General features: G+C 38.8%; 1 protein-coding gene across 1 annotated transcript in view; it reads right to left on the bottom strand.

The window, feature by feature from the left end:
* Positions 1-24,599, bottom strand: part of CNTN5 (contactin 5) — a 1,373,625-nt gene that overhangs the window by 336,564 nt on the left and 1,012,462 nt on the right. The window contains exon 10 of the mRNA XM_051820359.2: positions 3,413-3,515. Coding sequence (XP_051676319.1) covers positions 3,413-3,515 — 103 coding nt within the window. The remainder of the gene's footprint in view (positions 1-3,412; positions 3,516-24,599) is intronic.

Here is a 24,599-nt window from a genome sequence, read left to right as displayed (position 1 = left end):
TTCCAGGTATATAAAAAGATAGCTGATGGAGGGAGGCACAAGTAGGCAGGAGAAGATGGTCCATGAATCCAAGTACAAAGTTGTGTATAAATGGCAGGATATGAGGATATGGGCAAGAGATGTGGAAAGGGATACAGATGGATTTTTATTTTGGAGGAGAACTGGATAAAGCATAAAAGATTTAATTATTTAATTTCTGCTAATAATACAAAGTTGAATTAGCTAGACACATTTCTGAATTCACTTATGCCTTCAACAAACATTTTCTGAGTGCAGACGATGTGAGAGGTGAAGAACACAGTTATGATCCCTGCTCTCCTGGGGCTTAACGCCTAATGCAGGGACTGTGCTGATTGTTCCACCTGTTTCCATCACCTGGCACCCTCCTCCTAACCCCAGACTGGCTGCCTTTCTTTATATACAAGCCACAGCATACTCTGGCTTACAAACTGACCCCTGTTGGCTTCTGCCATGAAAGCCACCAGTGCAGAGCTGAGGACATGAGAACCAAACAGGATATGACTCTCCTCCTGTTTCTTCAGCTCTCTCCTTAGAACAGCTGCATCTTTTCATGCAGTGAACACAGCTCGCTTCAACGGTCCTCTCCACACCCCAGCTCTCTCTACTTCCAACAGTACTATGTCCAGTCCCTTCCTTCTCCAGGCTTAAAGATGATAGGAAAACTTCTTGCAGGCACTAAAGTACAAATGCCTCATGTTGGTCTTTTTAACTCTGCTGCGGATCTTCAGCATTTTCCTTTACTGAACTCTTCTTGAGTGATCTGAACTGAGCCCTTCCAGCTGGATCTCTGACTGATACAGACAAGAGGGATATACATGAGAATAATTTAAAATGGTGTTAAGGATTAGGAAGAACAAATGCAAGGATTTAAATAGTTTTTAAGAGGTATCAGTTGGATAAAGTGATCATAGATGTCCTCTCTGGGGGATGCTATTAAAGCTGAGGCCAGAGGACAAGTGGGAGCCACCAATGAGAGAGTGGGGGAAGTATGTGCCCAGTAAGCCTGCAGGCCAAGAAACATGGGCATGGCATTGTCCTTTCCAAAATTAGGTTCTAACACTGTGTGAGGAACATGTGGGAAAAGCACTCTATGAGGATAAACTGAAGGGTAGAATAAGTGTGCAGTTAAGATCCTGACCAATGTCTAGTGACAGACACTGAAGTTACTGGAACAAAGGCCAACCAGAGTACCAGGGAATCAGCTGGAGGCACCAACCAGATGCTCAAGTATTCATTTGAAATTGCTGTGATCATGGAGCTGGTGCCATAGCACAGTAGGTTAATCCTCCATCTGTGGCACCAACATCCCATGTAGGTATCAGTTCTAGTCCCGGCTGCTCCTCTTCCAGTCTAGCTCTCTGCTATGGCCCGGGAAGGCAGTAGAAGATGTCCCAAATGCTTGGGACCCTGCATCAGCATGGGAGACCGGGAGGAAGCACCTGGCTTCTGGCTTTGGATCGGCGCAGCTCCGGCTATTGAAGCCATTTGGGGAGTGAACCAATGGACAGAAGACCTTTCTGTGTCTCTCCCTCCCACTGTCTGTGGCTCTACCTCTCAAATCAATAAATAAAATATTTTAAAAATTTGCTGTGATCATGCTGGAAATCAGAGGTGATGTTTTCCACATGAGAAACACAAATTCACATGTTTTCTTTGATTTTCTTTCCTTTTACCAGGGTGGCAGGTGGCCTTTAGGTAGAGATTGATCTCTTCATGGCATATTTCTTCTTTCCATAACTGACATTTCATAGCAAGGATAGCCAATGAACAAGAGACCCCTTGCCCGAGGGGTCTTATCATACTTTCCATATATTTATTTTGGAGGAGGGTAGGAAAGGAGTAGCAAAGAGGAAGAAAATAAAGTCTTGAAAGAACATAAATGATTTGGCTGTTGCATCCTTCCTGGACTGGAAGGGCCTTTAAACATCAATTTACTAAGCATGTTTCAGGGCTTCCAAAAGCAACCACATCTAACTTATTAAATAAGTCTGCCTGGGGGAATATTCTATATTGTTTGTTTTCTCTACAAATCTAGTTTTCTAATTTGTTTTACAATAAGACCTTTCTTTAATTATGGCTTTAGTACAAATTCTGGCATTTAGGAATTATTTAACTGCAGGACATACTAAAACCTATGGCAAGAAGTCAGAATATATTATTTTTGCATTTATCAGAATTGAACTTCTTCCATGAGCCATTTTCAAGCATGACATGGGTAAATGGAGAAAAACACGCCTTTGAGAATATTATTGCATCTTATGATGAGTTGGGAAGGTATCCTCAGATAACCCCCAAATTCCTCTTAGATGCATTTTAAATTTCTGAAATGTGTTTCTACTTACGGATATCAAGATAGGCCACATAATATTTATTTGACTTTACGCCCATATAACCTTATTTCTACTTATTTTTGAGTAGAATTGCATATAAATGTTGTTTCATTCAGTCTTGAAATTAAAGTGCATGGTATTTACTATGTTCATTCTTAAACTTCTATTACTAGCTGGGCTTTTCATGTTTACTAATATTTTACTCACCCATAGCCTAAATCTACTATTGTAAGCTCATTTTTGTAGCACATTTTCTCTCTAAGTACTTTGTAGTTATGCTGTGGGAGTTAGATCACTGCAATGGAATTAAATTATTAGTAACTCAGATAGAGATGCATTTATGCAAATTATAATTATAGAGTCTAGAAAAGACCCTGAGGTCTTTATCATCCTAGAAAGTAAAACAACACTGTTTAAAATAAATCATGATACTCTAATCAAATATAATCAAAATCCCACTCCTGCTTCTGATCCCAATACCCACACTGTACACATCATTGACAAGCAACTATATATCAAGAGATTTAAACCACCGGAAGTAGAATTATTAAACACAGACATCAGGATGTGATATAAATCATCTCTGAATTGGGAAATGATTACATGTTGCACATGCTGATGGCTAATGCTGCTGTTACTCTTTCAGAAGACACTGAAGTTATCAACTGATTCACTATAACTATTGTCCTTACAATTTTTATGTGTTGTCTTAGTATGACTCAAAATTTGCATCCTGTACATGAGGAGCAGATAGGACCTCATCCTTTTATTTATATTATTGCTGAATGAAATAAAAGGGTGGTACTGTAGTCTTCAGACAAGTCTTAGAAAAGTTTTGTTCTCATTAAAATAGTAAAAATACATACATTGCTGTCTATAAAACACGAATAGAAAGATGACTGTAATTGGTTACTTCCTTAATTCCCATTTGCCCTTCCTTTAAAACTATATTGCCACCACGGGGCTCCCAGGAAAATGAAAGTTGGATGATAGGATACAAAATAAGGCCTGTCACATCTTAATAAACAATTGTGTCTAATTTTAGAAGAATATGTACTTACTTGCCAAGTGCAAAGCACTCCATCTTAACAGTTGTTCCCTTAGCAGCTGTAACTGTGAAAGGGAAATGGACCTCAATTTTCGGCTCATATTCTCCCATCACACCTGGGAAATAACAAATAGTCTTTAAGCATAAAATGAATATCACAATTTCCAGTCCTGAAGATGTTACATTGACAGTCAGTTTTGGTTGCTAATATCTGTTTGATGACTGCTAAATTTTTTGATGTATTAAAACAAGAAGTACAACTAGGCTCAGTAATTAGGATCCAACCCTAGTCTAAGAATGGGTTGCATGTGTATTGAATATTATTTAAAGTAATAATTATTGAAAGTGTTAACCAACACCCTTCATTCAATTACTGATTATTCTCCAGAGGAAATAAATAACTATAAACAGTTCCCAAGGCACATAATTGTGTTTAGTTTTTAAAATAATAAAAGGTTAAAAAACTTTATCATCATCAAATATAGTCTAATTAAGTCAACATATATTTATTGAATATCTGTACACAATGCATTTTAACTAAGCATTTTAGGAATTATAAAGAACTATAAAATGTGCTTTCAAATATATTCAAACAAATATATTTTCAGAAAATATATTCCTAAGGAGGGAAAGAACATATACTTAAGTAAGGGAGGAAAACTATTTATCAAAATACTGTAATGCAATATAGGAAGTGATGAGTGCCATGGATGAGATATCTCTAAAGTATTAAGCACATTGAAAGGATTAGAAGTGTAGATGGGATTTGGAAGTGGAGAAAATACAGGAAAGTAACTGGAGTCAGGTTTAAAAAGATGGGAAACCATCAGAAATAGGAATGTAGTTTTGCTAGCATGCTAGTGTGTGAGGGAAAGTGATAATAGAAGCATTTGGAATTAGAACTGGAGTCCTCTAAAAAATGGAGGACTTGATTATCAGAGTAAGAAATTCACACTTTAATTTGTAACTAATCTGGAGCCACTGGGGATCTGATTAGGAGAATGACATTATGCTGAGATGTAAATCCTGGAATTAGAACAGAGACAGGTAAGTCACCTTATTTCAAGTTTACAAAAAAAAGACTGAACTTGAATAATGGCAATAAAAACTGAGGAAATATGGGAAAAAAAAAAAAAACAAGAAATAATTGGACAGACAAAACTCAGCACACATTGGAACACAGGAATAAAGATGTGGGCACTACTAACAATAACACTAAGGATTTCAGCTTGGCAAGATTGGGTGATATCAATGAATGTGAATGAAATAAGCGATCTTTCCTAGCTACAATAGCAAAGATGGTTATTTTCAGTGTAGGAGTACTAAACTTGAAATACTGATGTGTGAGTCTGCGCTGTGGCGCAGCGGGTTAAAGCCATGGCTTGCAGCACCAGCATCCCATATGGGCGCTGGTTCGAGTCCTGGCTACTCCACTCCCATCCAGCTCTCTGCTATGGCCTGGGAAAGCAGAAGATGGCCCAAGTGCTTGGGCCCCTGTACCCGCCTGGAAAAAGCTTCTGGCTCCTGGCTTTGGATCAGCTCAGCTCTGGCCATTGCGGTCATTTGGGGAGTGAACCAAAGGATGGGAGACCTCTCTGTCTCTGTCTCTGTCTCTGTCTCTGCCTCTCTCTCTCTGGCTCTACCTTGCTCTGCAACTCTGTTCTTCAAATAAATAAAATCAATCTTTTTTAAAAATACCAATATGATATTCAGAAGTAAGTATGTGACCACATAGTGCAAATAAAAGAATGAAGCTATGGATGACTTCTGGGTAGGTGATAAGCACTTTTTTTTAACTTTTATTTAATGAATATAAATTTCCAAAGTACGGCTTATGGATTACAATGGCTTCCCCCCCATAACGTCCCTCCCACCCGCAACCCTCCCCTTTCCCACTCCCTCTCCCCTTCCATTCACATGAGGATTCATTTTCGATTCTCTTTATATACAGAAGATCAGTTTAGCATACATTAAGTAAAGATTTCAACAGTTTGCTCCCACACAGAAACATAAAGTGAAAAATAATAGATGATTTTTAAATGATGATGAAATCAGATCAGACCTATTGATAATTTCTTTTTTTTTTTTAACGGAAGATCAGTTTAGTATACATTAAGTAAAGATTTCAACGGTTTGCACCCCTATAGAAACACAAAGCGAAATATACTGTTTGAGTACTCGTTATAGCATTAAGTCTCAATGTACAGCACATTAAGGACAGAGATCCTACATGAGGAGTAAGTGCACAGTGACTCCTGTTGTTGACTTTACAAATTGACACTCCTGTTTATGGCATCAGTAATCTCCCTATGCACCAGTCATGAGTTTCCAAGGCTATGGAAGCCCCTTGAATTCTCCAACTCTTATCTTGTTTAGACAAGGTCATAGTCAAAGTAGAGGTTCTGTCCTCCCTTCAGAGAAAGGTACCTCCTTCTTTGAAGACCTGTTCTTTCCACTGGGATCTCACTCACAGAGATCTTTCATTTAGTTTTTTTTTTTGTTTGTTTGTTTGTTTGTTTGTTTTGCCAGAGTGTCTTGGCTTTCCATCCCTGAAATACTCTCATGGGCTTTTCAGCCAGATCCGAATGCCTTTAGGGCTGATTCTGAGTCCAGAGTGCTGTTTAGGACATCCGTCATTCTATGAGTCTGCTGAGTATCTTGCTTCCCATGTTGGAAGGTGATAAGCACTTATCATCATCATCATGTAGAGGTGATGGTTGAAGCCTTGAAATTGGATAGGATTTTTATCTATCAAAAACAGTGTACTAGCTGAGGCCTACTGGATTGGAATAACCTTGGAACAAGTTTTCTATCTCCAAAATATTTAGGAGCCCTTTATGTGTAAAGCACTAAAGAGACAATAGCCATAATTTAGCACAGATGCTTCCCTGGTGTGACAGTGTGTGTTTTGGGTGTCTATGTTTATGGGCATACGTGCAGATAGAGGTCTTTATGTGTAAGTCACATGGTGTAATTCCTTTGTGTATATGTATGCAGGTTGAGAGTACACTGGAAGAAACCCAGACAAAGATAAATGCTTTAAGATACACACACACACACACACACACACACCCTGGACATGCAAAGGGAGAAAGCAGTGCCCTTTCAAGGAACCCTTTTATGTGTTTATTTATTGTGTTGCATTTGATATAAGCATTAAGGAAAGAATGGTAACAGCTTTGGGAAAAAATTGCTTTGGCTCACTCAGGACACGAAGATTCTCTTTGTTCTCTGTGCTAATTTTTTTGCAAAGTAATCATCTCCCATGCTAGTATTTTGCAAAGTAATCACCGCAGAGAAAGTGTCACTGATGTTTTCATTACAGAGATTAGGCTTCTAGACCTTGCTCTGCTAATGCATGACTGGACTGTACCATCACTAGACAGGTCAGTGACGTCAGGGTTTCATTTTTTATGTCTGCAAACTGAAAAAATAGATGGGAATTACTATTAAAATAATGTCCTGCTCTAACAGAGTAATAATTCCTTTGATGTCTCCTCTTCTACTATTTGCTTTATAGCAAGATCCCGACAAGTGGCAATTGGATTGAGAGACTAGTAATATTATCATCACTCAAAATGGATGTTGAAGCACTGCTCTCGATTTCTCGGTGTGTTTTCTATTTCTTTTTTAACCATCTCCGCTGCCCCTCCCTGCCACACTTTTCCAGCTACTTTTCTTTTATTTCCTCCTCATACCCTCTTTCTTCCCACTAAGTCTCCCCTAGCTCGTTGACCAGCAGGATTTTGCTGGTGGTGCCTATAAACTCAGCCAGGCAGATCCAACAACCCGAAGTTTCTTTATTGCCCTCTTTGTTGCAATCTCCGTGTGGAAACCCCTAGGCATCCTGTTCAGTGGCTTCCTCTGACTGCTCACATGAAGCAGTGCTCAAAGCAGGCTTCTGATTTCCCCACTCAGTTTTCAAATTGATTCTATAGTGGTTTCTTGTTCTTTTCTGCCTGTTAACATGATGATTCAATAAACACCTAATTTAACACAATGCTAATTTAACCTAAGCCCCTTATTTGCATGGGTCCTTGTGTGTACCAGCAGTTACTAAGTGTCAGTGTGCTACAGAAAACAGATGAAGTTAGACTGAATTTGGAAAATACTTCTATATAATTCTCATAAATTATTCAAAGAAATCTCAGAAGAAAGGGACCTGGCACTCCAAGTCTCTAGGAACTAATTTTGGTTTTTCTTCCTATCTACAGGTTTTCTTAAAAACTTTTGTACGATTTTTTAAAAGGAGGTCCCATAGTTGGATAATATTTCAGGCCCTTTGAAACCTAGATCTGCTTCTGAATAATATCAGAGTATTACTGATACTCACAGGTAATGGGAGCCGAGATACTATAGCCTTTCTTTTCTCCTTCAAATAGCACTTTTTGCATTGCAAAGGCAACATTCTTCTATTGCTTTAATCCTTAAGAATAACTGTAAGATGGGCATTCTGGGTGGTATTAGGGAAGTAATTTTGCCAAGGCCAAGCCTTCTGCTGTTCTTTAAATGATTTTCATTATGTCCAAAGACATTGCTGCTAAAATCTGAGCTGTGTATCATACATAAAATGGAAAGCTTTCAACATGAGAATTCAAATTATATCATCTAATTTGAGTTGCACTATAAGAAAGTGTAATTGCTTCTTTTTATTTATACTCTGAGAGTGATGCTATGAGGACAGCTGAGAAAGCTCTTTAGATATAGCTTGCTGATTGACAATTGATCACATTCAGCAACTGTTTTGCTTTACATTTCACGAGATAATTATGTTAGAACTAAAGGTGACCTTTGTTTATAGAACGTAACCCCCTTCTTTTAAAGATGGGATATCTGGAGTCAAAGAGATCAAGCAATTGGCCTAAGGTCCTGTAAAGAGCTGTTGGCGGAACTGGAGATCACCAGTAGGACTTCATGACCTGAGGTCCAGAGCTATTTTCTTAACACTGCTTTGTGAAGGAGCTTCACTGGAAGTAGAACAGTCTAGGCATACCACATGTGCTACATTAATCATTGATTATCTGCCATGGCTGTGTGGTGTATCTCAGTTGCGATTTTTAATATCTCAAGTCATGGGCAACTTAGCTTGTAATTTATTTTGTTGAACAAGGTTTGATGCTGAAAGGGAAGCAAAACAGCCCCATAAGACATAGTTGAAATTCAAAGTATTTGGCTTGTCTCCAGGCAAGGTCACTCGTTGATCTTTTGCTTGCCCAAGTGTTGAGCTGAATATTACTCAGTAGACACCACAGTGTGTCATCATCTCTTTCCCCATACCTGTCTCCTCTAGCTTACTTGGCTGCCCTACTTTAGAATTACATGACATTAGGAGATGACACCAAATTACTCTAATTCCTAAGAAACAGAAGCCTTCAAGCTGAGAGCACGTTACTCTCCTTCCAAGCAGTTATGCTTGTTGATTTTCTTATTTATTCCAATTACTTATGAAAAACTAGGGTACTTTTCCCTAAGAGGAATGCAATTTAAAATACTGTTTCTCCAAGCACATTACAAAACACAGAGCCAATGACTTCTGAAATGTCTGGACAATTTATGAAAATTTTAGAGTACAAATTCAGTGCTAAGCCTAATGGCAAAGAGTTTTTGAACGTGTGGCTAAGAACTCTGTATTTTAATAGTGGTTTTATATGCATTAGGGACATTCAAAGTTACATTTTCCTTGACTCTGATTTTTGTCATGTTACTTGTCATTGCCCGGATTGGAGGACAGTAGACTAACATGCTGAATAAATTGCATACAGAGGGCTATGAACAAACTATTAATCAGTGACTTGTCCTAACAAGAGGGCCAGTTATATCTAACTTGCATGTATTGGTGATCTCACCAGAACTGGGTTCATTTCCTGATTCTCTAGGGGATCTACTCTATTGAAAGGCAAAGTGGGGGGGAAGAGAATATAGTTGGCAAAGATGTTCTGAATCACAGCCCGAAGGCCTGCAACCGCCAGGACTAGTCCAGCTGAAGCCAAGGAGCCAGCGACTCCATCCAGGTCTCTCAAGTCAGTGCCAAGACCAATACCTTGATCCATTATTTGCTGCCTCCCAAGATGTATTAACAGGAAGCTGGATCGGAAGCAGGGAAGCCTGAACTCATAGCAGCACCCCAATGAGGGATGGGGATGTCGGAAGCACCGACTTAACCTACTGCACCACAGCACCCGCCCTGGCGTCTCAATTCTAATAGGCTGGTATTCATGTGATGGCAGTTGTTACATAATTCAATTGACACTTCTGTCTCATACTCATCACAATACTTACCTCCATGGACAACAGCTCATGTCCTTGAGAATTTGGCTGAGTAAATTAAGTTGGAAATATGTGGCTTATTTTTTTTTATGTCCAAATAACAGGCATTTATATTTTTATCTGCAATTTCTTTGCCATTTTTAACATCTGTATCTTGTCTCCCCCAAAATAGCAGTTATCCTCTAAGTACTTTTACTGGAAATACTTCTGTATTCTCTGACTATGTGAATTGAGTAGGCGCTCCCATCACCCCATAGATTCTTCCTTTTTAACTGAAGTTATTAACTTGTTGTGGGCACCTGACCCAAGCATGCCGAGGAGGATTACTCACTTGCTGTGTTCACACTGATTGATTCACGCATGTGCTGTTAAGGTTGGGAATTTTCAACTAGGGCCATGAGTCTAAGTCTCAGTTTTTCCTTGGTGGTAAAAATAAGCCATAAATCTGAGAGTCACAGGAGCTTCTACTACGTGATAGTAAGTAATCTGCCACTGAGAAAAATTAAGTCAACTTAGATTGAATTAAATGTTGATGGCATGTCAGTTCTATCTGGGATTTAACTTCTTGCTTTTAGTAAAATAAAATCAATTGTCTATTTCAAATTATTTCAAGCCGGGTTTTTGAGTTGCAACCAAAAGTTCTAGATGATACATCACTGTGCCCAGCATAATTAGTGAAAAATAATGTCAGATTCTACCTCATGACCTATCTGGATTCTATTATATTCAAAATACTAGACTAGGAAAATGACAAAATGGTATAATGGTAGGATAGGGCCAAAATAAAATAATATGTTAGTTTTGTTCTATTTTTAAGTACCATACTTCTTACCAGCAAATGAAAATTCTACAAAAGATATAAACTATGTAAATATCTCAATAAAACAGGACAAATGAAATTAGAAACGTTCAGGGGGCCAGTGCTGTGGCATAGTAGGCTAAGTCTCCGTCTAAGGCTCCGGCATCCCATATGGGTGGTTATCCATGTCCCAGCTACCCCTCTTCCAATCCAGTTCTCTGCTAATGACCTGGAAAAGTAGTGGAATATGGCCCACATGCTTGGGCCCCTGTGCACGCATGGGGTACTCAAAGAAGCTCCTGATTCCTGGCTCGTGGCTTTGGATCAGCCTAACTCTGACCATTTCAGCCATTTAGGAAGTGAACTAGCAGATGGAAGACCTCTCTGTCTTGCCCTCTCAGTCTGTAACTCTACCTCTCAAATAAATTAACATGTAATTTAAAAAGAAAAAGAGAGAGAGAGATTTTGGCCAGCACCCATGGCTCACTTGGCTAGTCCTCCGCCTATGGCGCCAGCACCCCGGGTTCTAGACCCAGTTGCGGTGCCAGGTACTAGTCCCAGTTGCTCCTCTCCCAGTCAGCTCTCTGCTATGGCCCTGGAGTGCAGTGGAGGATGGCCCAAGTGCTTGGGTCCCTGCACCTGCATGGGAGACTGGGAGGAAGTACCCGGCGCCTGGCTTCGGATTGGCGTAGTGCCAGCCGTAGCAGCCATTAGGGGAGTGAACAAACGGAAGGAAGACCTTTCTCTCTCTCTCTCTCTCTCTCTCACTGTCTAACTCTGCCTGGCAAAAAAATAAAATAAAAAAGATTTTTAAATTAGCTCAGGAGGTTCAGGTACTCTGGTGGCAGCTTCTACCATGAGCTCTGATGAGGATTTGCAATACCTCTCAAAGTCTAGGTCTCACCCCCTTCAAAAAACTGTGTGGGAACCAGCAGATAGAAGACTGTTCTCTCTGTCTCCCCTTCTCTATGTCTGTAACTCTCCCTCTTAATTATATAAATAAAATCTTAAAGAGAAAAGATTCATATAAAGTATCGTGGGAAATGAGAGGAAAGAGAGACTACTGTCAGAAAACTGATAAAAATGGAATTTAACTGGATTTTGACAGTGGGGTTGAGATTAAAAGATTGGTGGTGGAATTTGCTGACTCCCAATTAGAAAAGAGAAAGGAAATAGAGACATGTAGGTAAGATTCCATCTGAGTATTTAATCAGAAATTGAATTTTAAAATATTTATTATTTTCATCTATTTGAAAGGCAGATAGATAGAGAGGGGAAAGGAAGGAGGGAGGGAGAGAGAGAGAAGGAGGGAGAGATGGAGCGAGATGGAGAGAGAAAGGGAAACAGCCAAGGTTGGACTAAACTGAATCAAGGAGCCCAGAACTCCATCTGGCTCTGATTCCTGGGAAGCTGGAGCCCAAGGACTTGAGCCATCATCTACTGCTTCCCAGGACACATTAGCAGGAAGCTAGTCAGAGGGGGTCAGGATTCAAACCAGCACTTCCATATGGGATGCGGACAGTCTAAGTGGCATTTTAACGTGCTGCATCACTATGCACACCCCCATATTCTGGATTTGATTACACATATATGCAGTAGTGAGAAACAAATTTCAAATTTTACCTAGTGACATTATGCTTTATTACTTTTCCATTAAGATACATTAGCAATGGCTTTATAAATTTGCCTGAAGTATAATACCAACAACCAACAGGCGTCTTATTTTATTTATTAGATAGCACCTGAAATTACTATTACACATATTCATTATTACCAGTGGTTTCATGTTGGTAAATTGAATACACATGTATATGAATACACAAGTGTAATGACTGTATACCCAGGATAAGCATCCGAGTCAGAGCCATGTGAAGTGCAGTATAATTTGCATGTTACGTGGTTTGCACATTGAAGTGCATTACATTACTTAATGTAATATCTTGGGAACTTTTTTTTATTCACAAGAAGTACATGTGAGACCAGAGTTCCCACATTATTTTTTATTTTATATTACTTGATATGCAACTATATTTTCATAGTTGTAGCTATTTATTATTGTCTTACAGAACCTGAATATAAATACACAATCATTGTACTATGTGAGTCACTTGGCAAGGAAATGAAAGTCTAACTACAATTCTCACAATAGCAAATAATCATGATAAAAATGAAACATGGAATCAGCTAACTAGTGCACATTTTGCCTGGAGATGCTGTGCCGTGTATAAGATGTCATGGTGCTAATCCTCTCATGACGTACTAAATATCAACATGACTTCATAGATAAATGATACAGGTTCCAACTGCAGACCTGGCTGGTTAAGCATTTCAGCATTCATATAGCTTCTCTGGATCCCATTTTCTCATAAGCAATGATAGTGTTGTAGGTTTAAATATCTATTGGTGGGGCCGGTGCCCTGGTTCAATTAGGTTAGTCCTCCGCCTGCAGCGCCGGCATCCTATATGGGCGCCAGATTCTGTCTCGGTTGCCCCTCTTCCAGTCCAGCTCTCTGCTGTGGCCCGGGAAGGCAGTGGAGGATGGCCCAAGTGTTTGGGCGCCTGCACCTGCATGGGAGACCAGGAAGAAGCTCCTGGCTTCAGATCGGCTCATTTTTGGCCATAGCGGCCACTTGGGGAGTGTAATCAACGGATGGAAGACCTTTCCCTTTGTTTCTCTCTCTCTCTCACTGTCTCTAATTCTGTTAAATAAAAAAAAGCCTATAAAATATCTGTTGGTATGTTAGGAACCACATATTATATATCAATATATTTCTTACTACATTCAAATAAAAATGCAAGCTACACTCTTTGGAAATGTTAATCATTTATAAAAGTGTTCATATGCTTTCTTGTTTTCAACTCCCTAAATGACCTATTGATAAATGCAACAATTTGATGATACGAGATCCATAGACATCTTGGTTTCTTCCTCAAAAAGTGTTTATTACATTGAATCATAGTTTACTGCTAGAGTCAGTACTATTTAAGGAGAGGGAGAGAATTTCCTGACAAGAAGGAATAAATAGCTTATGCTATCAACCAATAAATACACCATTATGAGTACTATTTATGTAGAAAAATTAAGAAGACCAGAGAGTTTTATCATTAGGAGAACATGTTTTTCATCACTATATATTTTGAAAATCTGAGAAGTCTTCTGAACCATCAAGAATAAATTGATCGAGGACCTTCTGCACACTGTAATTGCTTTCTTGTGATTACTGAATCTTAAGACTTATTTTCTTTTCCTGTTCCTGCCACTATAATTTAGTGAGATGCACCCATCTTTCTCCATCATCTCAGGGCTCATTCCATGTGCCATGTGCATCAATTACTTAGCCACACACACACACACACACACACACACAAAGTATACATGTAAGCCCTGAAGAAGGAAAATGTATCTTTTCTAAGCCCATGAGCTTTCTCTAGCATTAAAACAATAGTGGAGGATTAAATTTGGGATTATAAAGTAAATCGAAAGTATGTGGGGCCAGTGTTGCAGTGTTACAGATAAAGCTGCTGTCAGCAATGCTGACATATGGGCACCAGTTCCAGCCTGGCTACTCTACTTCCAATCCAGCTCCCAGCTTATGGCCTGTGGATGGCAGCAGAGGATAGATCAAGTTCTTGGACCCCTGCCACTCATGTGGAAGACTCCCAGAATCTGACTTTGGCCTGGCTCAGCAATGGCAGTTGCCACCATTTGGGGAGTGAACCAGTAGATGGAAGATTCATTCTCTCTCTCTCTCTCTCTCTCTCTCTCCCCCTCCCTCCATCCCTCCTCCACTCTCCTCTCTTCTCTAACTCTTTCAAATACATAAAATTTTTTTAAAGATTTATTTATTTATTTGAAAGGCAGTGTTACATTCCGGAAGAGGTAGAAAGAGAGGTCGGTCTTACGTTCACTGGTTCACTCCCAAAATGGCTGCAATGGCCAGAGCTGGGCCAATCCGAAGCCAGGAGCCTGGAGCTTCTTCCAGGTCTCCCACGTGGCTGAAGGGGGTCCTAGGACTTGGACCATCTTCTACTGCTATCCCAGGCCATGGCAGAGAGCTGGATGGGAAGCAGAGCAGCTGGGACTCGAACCAGCACCTATATGGGATGCCAGCCCAGCAGGCTGGGGCTTTAACCCCTGAGCCACAGCGCCAACCCCTAAATAAAAATCTTAAAAAAAAAGAGAAAGTATGTTATATAATTAATAAGAAAGGAAAGGGAAGGGAGGATGGTGAGAGGGAAGGAGTGTGGTGAGTATCCTTATTTCTGAAAACTATATATGAAATTCATGAAATCTGTTTTCTTTATATAAATTTATTTTTAAAATTCCATATGCTATAGAGCAAACTGAAAAACTGATAACAAAGAGTTGGATATTTTCTTTGATAAGTTTATTGAAAAGTTTTTTTTTTTCATTTCTAGAATGGTTACTGTGTTTCCTATTATTATAAATTCCTTTGCACAAAATTAGAGAAACTGCTCTGTAAATTTGTCCACAGAAACAAAATCATAATGGTTTTGTAGTAAGTCCATAACTTAAAAACCTTATATATGTGTGTTTTACTTAAGGTTTCTGTGACTTTGTGAAATATATAAGTGTGTGTTTAGGAGTTATTTATGTGTGTAGTGATTGAAGCCTTTTCAAAATTTAAAAAAAGGAAAATGAAAATATTTTAACGTAAAAAAAGTTTAGTGCTTTCTCTGGCCTCAGAATCAGCCCTTAAGGCATGTGGATCCAGCTGAAAAGCCCATGAGAGTATTTCAGGCATGGAAAGCCAAGACACTCTGGGGAAAAAAAAAAAAAAAAAAAAAAAACCTAAATGAAAGATCTCCGCGAGTGAGATCCCAGTGGAAAGAATGGGTCATCAAAGAAGGAGGTACCTTTCTCTGAAGGGAGGAGAGAACTTCCACTTTGACCATGGCCTTGTCTAAATATGATCAGAGTTGGTGAACTCAGGGGGCTTCCATAGCCTTGGCAGCTCATGACAAGAGCCTAGGGTGATTACTGAGGCCATAAACAAGAGTGTCAATTTGTTAAGTCAACAACAGGAGTCACTGTGCACTTACTCCTCATGTAGGATCTCTGTCCTTAGTGTGCTGTACATTGTGATTTAATGTTATAACTAGTACTCAAACAGTATTTTTCACTTTATGTTTCTGTGTGGGAGCAAACTGTTGACATCTTTACTTAATGTATGCTAAACTGATCTTCTGTATATAAAGAGAATCGAAAATGAATCTTGATGTGAATGGAAGGGGAGAGGAAGTGGGAAAGGGGAGGGTTGTGGGTGGAAGGGGCGTTATGGGGGGGAAGCCATTGTAATCCATAAGCTGTACTTTGGAAATTTATATTCATTAAATAAAAGTTAAAAAAATTAAAAATAAATAAATAAAAAAAGAAAAAAAATTTAGTGCTTTGACTTTTGCAAGATGTTGCCTAGACCTACATAAATGTGATTCAGAACAACTGATCCCATATTGAATAAATTAGGGTCCTCATTTCAGCAGCTCAGAACTCGTGTTTGAAAGCTGACAAGGGTCTAGTAATAATGGGAGAATGGCCATTCTGACCAGGAAAATAATGAAACTAAAAAAAAAAAAAATAATGATTCCAAACATATTAATACTCAGTTCAATAATTAAAAGCTTAGAAGATCTCTAAATATTCTATGGAACTCTTCCACCTTAATTCAAGTAAGTTCTTTTCATTTGTGACTTAACTAGAAGTTGTGATTCATTTATACCCCATTCAGACATTTATGTCTGCCATAATATTTCCCCATGGAAAAGAAAAAGGACAATGCTTCACAAATATGGTGGATTATAGTCAGTGTAACAGACACATTCCCATACCAGGTGGCCATTCTACAAGAAGCTGAAAGGATGCAGTGAGATACAAAGATGACTTGACCGCAGCTCACTAGGCTAATCCTCCACCTTGTGGCGCAGGCACACCAGGTTCTAGTCCCGGTTGGGGCGCCGGATTCTGTCCCGGTTGCCCCTCTTCCAGGCCAGCTCTCTGCTGTGGCCTGGGAGTGCAGTGGAGGATGGCCCAGGTGCTTGGGCCCTGCACCCCATGGGAGACCAGGATAAATACCTGGCTCCTGCCATCAGATCTGCGCGGTGTGTTGCCGGCGCACCACCCGCGGCAGCCATTGGAGGGTGAACCAATGGCAAAGGACGACCTTTCTCTCTGTCTCTCTCTCTGACTGTCCACTCTGCCTGTCAAAAAAAAAAAAAAAATGACTTGCAAATCTGCGATAAAGCAGGTTTTGCAGACACATACACAAACACACAAAGCCCCATCTGAAAGGTAGGGAGGATACAATCCCAGCAGATGGTAAGACTAGGGATTTTGATAGCAGAAAGGCTGCATTTAATACTTGAGTCACATCACTGGGGAAGAAATTAAGGGAACTCCTTTTGCTGAGATTCCTATAATTATCTGGACTCAGCTACCTTCCAGGTCTTGGTCCCCATTGTCCTTGAGTCTTGCCACACTATGAACTCCACTTTTGTAATCTCTAATATCTCCTTTGTCTTGTCAGGATATATATTTCCTCCAGAGCAAAGTCCCTGACTCAGGTTCATTTGAGTGAATCTCTGTTCCGTGCAGCTAAAGAGAACATTCACCCAGCTGGCTTTTTATTTCTAAATTTTTATCATTCTTCAGAAGGACTGTTTGCTCCAGAAAAGCTTCTTACCCATAGCTGCCTAGCAATTCATATAATAATCACCAAGAAGGCAAAGGGCTTAAAATATCCTTGAGGAATTAGTTCTGCCAGTTCAGTTGATCAGCTGCCTGGTTGCATAACTCTGGGAGAAAATATGACAAATGAGTAGTTTTAAACTATTGTTAAAAGTATATTTTTACACTTTAATCTGCATAGATTGTTTTCTCAGTGTAGTGTTCTTATTGAGAATGCCAGCATTCATGCTGTTACCACTCACATTTGAGACACTAAACATACTGGCTTCTGATTTGCTCGGTAAACAATTCACCACCTATTTTATTTTACAATTTCTCACTGATTTCAAAGGGTCCATGCATGATAAGGTTCAAAGGGAGAATGCTTCCAGAGAGGGAATGCTGATTATCATAGCCTCATCACAGGGCTTAATGTGCATTAAAGTCTGTAGACGTAAAGAGGAAGGAATAAACATTGACTGAACACCTGCTAAACCATGATTCTATGCATACAAGTTGTCATTTAAATCTTTCAAAACACAGTAAAGTAGATATGATTATCTCATTTTAAATAAGAGAAAATTACATATATTTTATAGATTAAGCTACTCAATATCACTAAGCTATAGGGCCATATTTATTCTCTTTTTTGTGGGGGGAGGTTTATTTATTTATTCAAAAGGCAGAGTAAGAGAGAAATAAAGACAAGGTGGGGGGGATACCTTTCATCTTTTGGTTCACTCTTAAATGACTGCAACAGCTGGGGCTAGGCAAGGCTGAAACCACTAGCCAGGAAATCCATTTGGATCTCCCACTAGCAGGGAGCTGGATGGATAGTGGATAGTGCAGTAGCCTTGACTTGAATGGCACTATGATGGGATTGGGGGTCCCAAGTAGGGGTTAACCCACTGTACCACAATGCCCACCTCCATCACTGAAGTCATTTCTCCTCACTGCTCTCTTTGGATCCCCAAGAAAACTCCCTGTTGTTTGCAAAGCACAATTAACTTAATTATTCCAAGTTTTTTAAGGCTACTTCAAATATTACTTTTTCAGTAAGTATTACTTTTTCAGCAAAGTTTTTCTTGCCCCTCTACTCACCCACCAGATTAATCTCTGCCTCTGTTCCTCTCTCTCAATATATTCATCACCCTGTATCTTTTTTATATAAAACTATCACAATTATAAACAATTCTTTAATCTTATTATGCTTCTATCTCTTGGTTTAGTATCAGATTTCTAATCTATATGTGAATTCAGGACATAGAGTACATCATTTTTTTCTTTTCCATTTTCAAATAGTGTCTGGTGCAAAGTCAATACTCAAAAATATTTGAAGTCTAAATTAAGAACTCTGTATTTATTTTTTATGTGGAAAACATATAAGTGACATAGGAGCTGAGAACAGTTTATATATTTCATTGATTTCTTGTTTTGAGAAAAATTTAAGGCTATTTTCTTTGCTAGAATCATAAAAATCTAAATATTTTATTTTAAATTATTGGCATATGGTTTTTTGATAATGAAACACATTTTGTGAACAAATAAAATGATAGTCTCTCCATTTCCCCATAATCAGTTGGATGGCAAGTTCTGCCACATTGATTTCTCTCGTCTTTTCCATCCATTCCTTTATTCCATTCTAACTATTCTTTCTTCAGTTTTTTTTTTTATTATTTATTTTCTATGTATTTGAAAGGTGGAGAGTCGGAGACCGTCAGAGATAGAGAGAGTGCTTCCATCCACTGGTTCACTTCTCAGATACCCACAATCGCAGGGGAGGGTTAGGCTAAATGCAAGAGCATGAAACACAATCCAGGTCTCCCAAGTGGATGGTAGGGACCCAAGTACCTTGCTGGTCACCTTCTGTGTCTCATTGTGCATGTCATCAGGAAGCTGGAATGAGAAGCAGACCTGGGACTCAAATCAAGGCACTCCATATGGGAAATACAACCCTAATCAGCATCATAATTGCATACCAAATACTTGCTTCCATTACTATAATAGTTTCCCTTTCAACTATCTGATCAGCTTTGATAATATGAAGATCCTTAATGACCTCTGCAGGAGTATTGGGTTGTTACTTAAATTCCAGGGTAAAAGTATTTTTTTAAAAGGAGTACAGACATGTGAGACAAAGCTCAGAAAACTTTTAGGAGTCCTTCTATCAAGGAACAGGGTAGGAACTTGATAGTGTGATGCTATCAAGGGTCATTTTAGGCTAATAAATATTCTAATATGTTTGCTGATGAGGATGATTCAGTAAAAAGGGAAAATTCACATTTGCAGGAAAGGGGGAAAATGGTAGAAGACTCAGCTCCTTGAATTAGGTAACAGTGGAAGGGATGCAGAGCACAGAACCTGTCACAACAGTTCATTTTAATAAGAGGTAAAGTAGCATTACAGAAACAGGTACAAATAAGATGCTATGTTTGATGATGAAAAGATTAATAACTGGGGCTGGCGCTGTGGCGCAGCAGGTTAAAGCCCTGGCCTGAAGTGCTGGCATCCCATTTGGGTGCAGGTTCGGGTCCCAGCTGCTCCTTTTCTGATCCAGCTCTCTTCTATGGCCTGGGATAGCAGTGGATGATGGCCCAAGTCCTTGGGCCCCTGCACTCGCTTGGGAGACCTGGAAGAAGCACCTGGTTCCTGGCTTCCGATCAGTACAGCTCCAGCCGTTGCGGCCATCTGGGGAGTGAACCAATGGATGGAAGACCTCTCTCTCTGTCTCTACCTCTCTCTAACTCTGTCTTTCAAATAAATAAAATAAATCTTTAAAAAAAGATTAATAACTATAAATTTTAGATAAAAACCATGTTTAAATTTATATTTTTCTTTTTTTTAATTTTTAAGCTCTTTATTTAGTGAGAGAAATGCATAGGAGAGTGAGGGCTCTATCTAAGGGAGAAAGAAATGTCTAGAAATTAATTGAGGCCTTACCAACCAGAAAGCAATATACATTTTAGATAAAAACCCATGTTCAAGGTTATTTCTTCTGTCTATTGCCAGCTGCATAGATACGGCCATGAAATGAAGGTTACAAAGGCTGAGCTTACCAAGTATGATATGAGGGAGATACTGAATGGACAGAGAGTTGACAGCATTTGGAGGAGGACGTTTATAAGTGACTATGTAACCTAAGGCAGTCAAAGAAGATATCTGAAGGCATGAAGGAGTGATGAGCTATGAAACAGAGGACTGATCAGAGGAATGGTTGATGTTGAGGGGTTCAAGGGTTACTTAAGTAAAAAGTATTAGAATTATTTAGACTAAATGAAGATTGTAAAGAATAAGTTCCTTGAAATCAAAATTTTGATAAAGATGAATGACTGGTAATTGCATGATTCAGGCTGTTATAACAAGAATGGGTGGCTAAGGTAAGTTTCAGTATGAGTTTATGGGAAGCAAGGAAATCAAAAGACTGAATGGCCAAAACACAGGTGGGTCACTGAAGTAAATGTGGATGTTATTAAGATATTAACATAGCAATATCTTTGATAAATGACAAACACTGACCCAGAGAAAGAGGGATTATTGTAATAAGGATTATGACAACTGCTGAAAAACATGCCATGTGTCCGTTTTCTTTATTCACTACTTATAAATGTCTTCCTTTTTCTACTCGAAGACTTGAATGTCCTACTCTTAAGTAATCTTTCCAGTGTTACCTCTTACCCTTCCTTTTCAGCCAATATTTTAAGTAATAGAAATGCTTGCTTGTTTCCAAGTATGCTTTATCCTTTACTGATTATAAAATTTCGCAAAATCTTTATCTAAAAATACCTTAGTATGTCTTATGTACACTGAAATTAAGTCATCAGTATGCTTCTCTTCCAATTATATTTCATTAAAAAATATCACAGAGAGAAAAGAGCTTCTCCCATTAAAAACCAAAACCAACAAATGCAACCCTATAATTGCCTCACTAAGAAATCTTGACCCCTTATGAAAGGTTTATCTTGGAATTTAATTTGTATGCTATTAATCATGTTCTACCATGTTATTTCTGTTGAGACATTCAAATTTTCTTATTGATCCAAATCATTACCATTACCATTTCAGAGGTCTCCCATCAAGTCCTTTTCTATTCATAATTTTCTTTAGGCTTAATTTCTTATCCTTTGAATCCAGGCCATTATATGCAAACTTTTCATTTTGTACAACTCTCCTCTTAACTCCTTACTCTACCTGCCTGTCAGAAACAAATGTGGCTTTTCTCATACCACACCCATTTGGCCTTCATTGCTCAAAAGAATAGAATTGTGGCATCCTGTCAATGCATTCCTTTCTCCAAAAGTTTCTTCAGCATTTGAGTTCAAATCTTTAATCTGTTTATCTCATTCCTACTGTTTCTAGAGTTATCATGCCCAAAGTAAGCAAACAATTAAACAGCAAATTTTTTGCTAACTTCTTGCCTAAAGGACTACATTTACTCAATATTATTTTAAAACTAACTTTGAATTCCCTGGCATTACATTCAAAACCCTTCATAATTTGGATCTTACCTCTCCTGTCAGTCTTAAATTTCATGACCCCTTTCCCCTCAAATCTTTCATGGTACCCACAAAATTTTTTTCTTTATTCCCTGTACTAACCATGTAACTTTATAGCTATTGCCTTTCATTATAATTATTTTAACGTTTTTCTGCCTTTAGTTAACTACCAACTAGCTTTCAAAATCATACTCAAATTTCATCTCCTTAGAAGGTCTTTAGAAAGTTAATTTCACTCTATTCTTTGTTTTCAGTGTACGGAGTTCAAATCGCTAACTTAGTGCATATTTCATTACATTTTAATGATGTTGATTTGTCTTTCTTCCTCATTGCAGTGGGATTTCTAGCATTGAGGAAATGAAGTTTTTTCTTCTTTGCATCTAATTGCCTAAACAGAATTACTAACTTCTGTCTGCTGAGGCATCTCTCTGTGGGCCCGTTAGTACTCCACGGCCTATTGGTTGCTCCCACTGAGTAATTTGGTTTTATTTTTGTATTAAAATTTTGATCTCCTATTTTTTTTCCTTGTCATATGTGTTTTCTTCATTTCTTGTTTGAGAGTGTTTCAGCAGCAAACCAAGGAATTTCATAATGTTCTGTCTAGTATTTTGTACATATTGGATCCTTTTTTACTCACAGATAGAATTTTAATTTGAACCTTTGCTCCCTTATCCTTAATTGCTGACTTACATGGCTTCCTGGCTGGGTTATTTTTCTCCCAATTAATTCCGCTGAATCACTCTAAAATGGCATTTTTAAAATCATTTATTTTCTTTGGAAAAATCAACAGTTTCTCATCACCTTATTTATGACATTCAAGATCTTTGTTTTGGTATAGAAAAATCCTAAAAATATACTCTAAAGCAAACTAACTCTTTAACCTTAGTTTCTCCTTGACCATCATTAGTTCATTGCTCTGATCAGACTACCTGCTGAGTAGTATCCAGTAATTGTTATGTTGAAGTTACCAAATTCATTTGTAGTCTATGTGTTCTGCAGCAAGTGAGTTCTTTAGAGCCAAAGACCTTTTTTCTACAGGCCATTTTAAGTAATGGTTTGGTCATTATTTAACCCACAAAATATTACCAAATTCATAAGTGAGCTATTGTATTTATATAGCTATTTGGCTTTCTAGATCATAGAAAGAAGAACCCTTATGATAAGAAGAAAAGAGAAAATAAAACACCTTTCCTCCACATCTTTCACAGATTCAGAGCCAGTCTCAGACAAAAATATGAAAGATGAAGGTGGTATTTTTGGGGGGCATGTTGCACTTCTTTTTATTTGCCTTTCTTTTCCAGTGTCTTTATGTATGCGTTTCCCTCTGAATGGAAAAGAACTCAGGCAATTCATGCATTCTTTTTCTTCTGCAACACTGCACTTAAACATCAAGTGCTTATGCCCTTGATCCTAATGGCTCAGTGGTGTCAGGATTCCCTCCTGCCCCCAGCCCCCTTTGTAGGACACATCTTTATTGTGCTTTCATGTGTTGTGATGACTTCTTTTTTACAGGATCAGCACCTTATCTGTCTTCCTCACTGGAACAGGAGCTCAGTGAGGCGCAAAGAGCATATTATTCATCAATTCTCAATATGAAAAACAAAACAAATTAAAACAAAGAAGCTGTGTCAGATTCTTTACATTAATAATTATTCTAGCCTTTACATAAATTTCAAAGACAAATAGTCACTGCTACACAAATTAAGACGTTAAGGTTTAAAGAGAGTGAGTCATATAGTTAAAATGAGGCAGTCTGCCTGACCCTACTGATACAGAGTGAATACATTTTTGAAATGATGCGGGCCAGCATTGTGGCACACCAGGTTGAGCCATCCATGTGGCACCAGCATCCCATATTGGACTACCTATTTTAGTCTCAGCTGCTGTGCTTCTAACCAGCTCCCTGCTAATGGGCCTGGGAAGGCAGCAGAACCTGGCCCAGGTGAAACACTGGATGGAATCATCCATTTTTCTCTCTTTCAAATAAACAATAAGGAAAAACAAGCAAATAACTAAATCTTCTTAAAAACTGGTGCCAAATGATAATCTGCAGAGTTCCATCTTGCCTCTCTTCCTATATAATACAATCTCCTTTTCTCTCTGGGGAGCCATCTCAGTAAGACACTAAAAACATAAAACACAATTCAACTAATACATGCTAAAGTGAAGATTATTGATCTTTAAGTCTGTCTGTGGAATCTCATTTTCATAATCATAATGCTTATTCCCCTAAATGACAATATAATTGGTGTACTTTGAGCCAGAGTGGTGTATTTTATCATAGAGAGGGAAAGGTTCTAGATATTGGGCTTATAGCATTTAGTCAAAACTCCCTACCTGCGCTGTAGCTCACTTGGCTAATCCTCCACCTGCAGCACCAGCACTCCGGGTTATAGTCCCGGTCGGGGTGCCAGATTCTGTCCCGGCTGCTCCTCTTCCAGTCCAGCTCTCTGCTGTGGCCCAGGAAAGCAGTGCAGGATGGCTCAAGTGTTTGGGCCCTGCACCTGCATGGGAGACCAGGGGGGGAGCACCTGGCTCCTGGCTTCAGATCAGTGCAGCACGGTGGCCACAGTGCACCTGCCGTGGTGGCCATTTTGGGGGTGAACCAACTGAAAAGGAAGACCTTTCTCTCTGTCTCTCTCTCTCTCTCACTGTATAACTCTGCCTGTCAAACAAACAAACAAACAAAAACCCAACACTCCCTGAGAGTCCATTTCTGATTTTAGAGCATGTAAGTTGTTCCTACTTTGTTTCTATGTGTTTTCTTCCTTTACCTCCAAATTTCAAATTCTTCAAATGCTTTCTGAGTATTTGTCTTTCATTTCAATAAAGGCAGAATTTGAAGAGCCTTATGACAGTGGCTGACTTTTATTGGGGCAACTATTTATACATAGAAATAGTTTATAAATATCTCATCCATAAGACTGTACCACAGGTATTAGATCACTGTGGTGTT

The sequence above is a fragment of the Oryctolagus cuniculus genome, chromosome 1 (assembly GCF_964237555.1).
Source record: "Oryctolagus cuniculus chromosome 1, mOryCun1.1, whole genome shotgun sequence".
Classification (NCBI taxonomy): domain Eukaryota; kingdom Metazoa; phylum Chordata; class Mammalia; order Lagomorpha; family Leporidae; genus Oryctolagus; species Oryctolagus cuniculus.
Note: the sequence above shows the minus strand (reverse complement) of the source record. Positions and strands in the feature narration are given on the sequence as shown.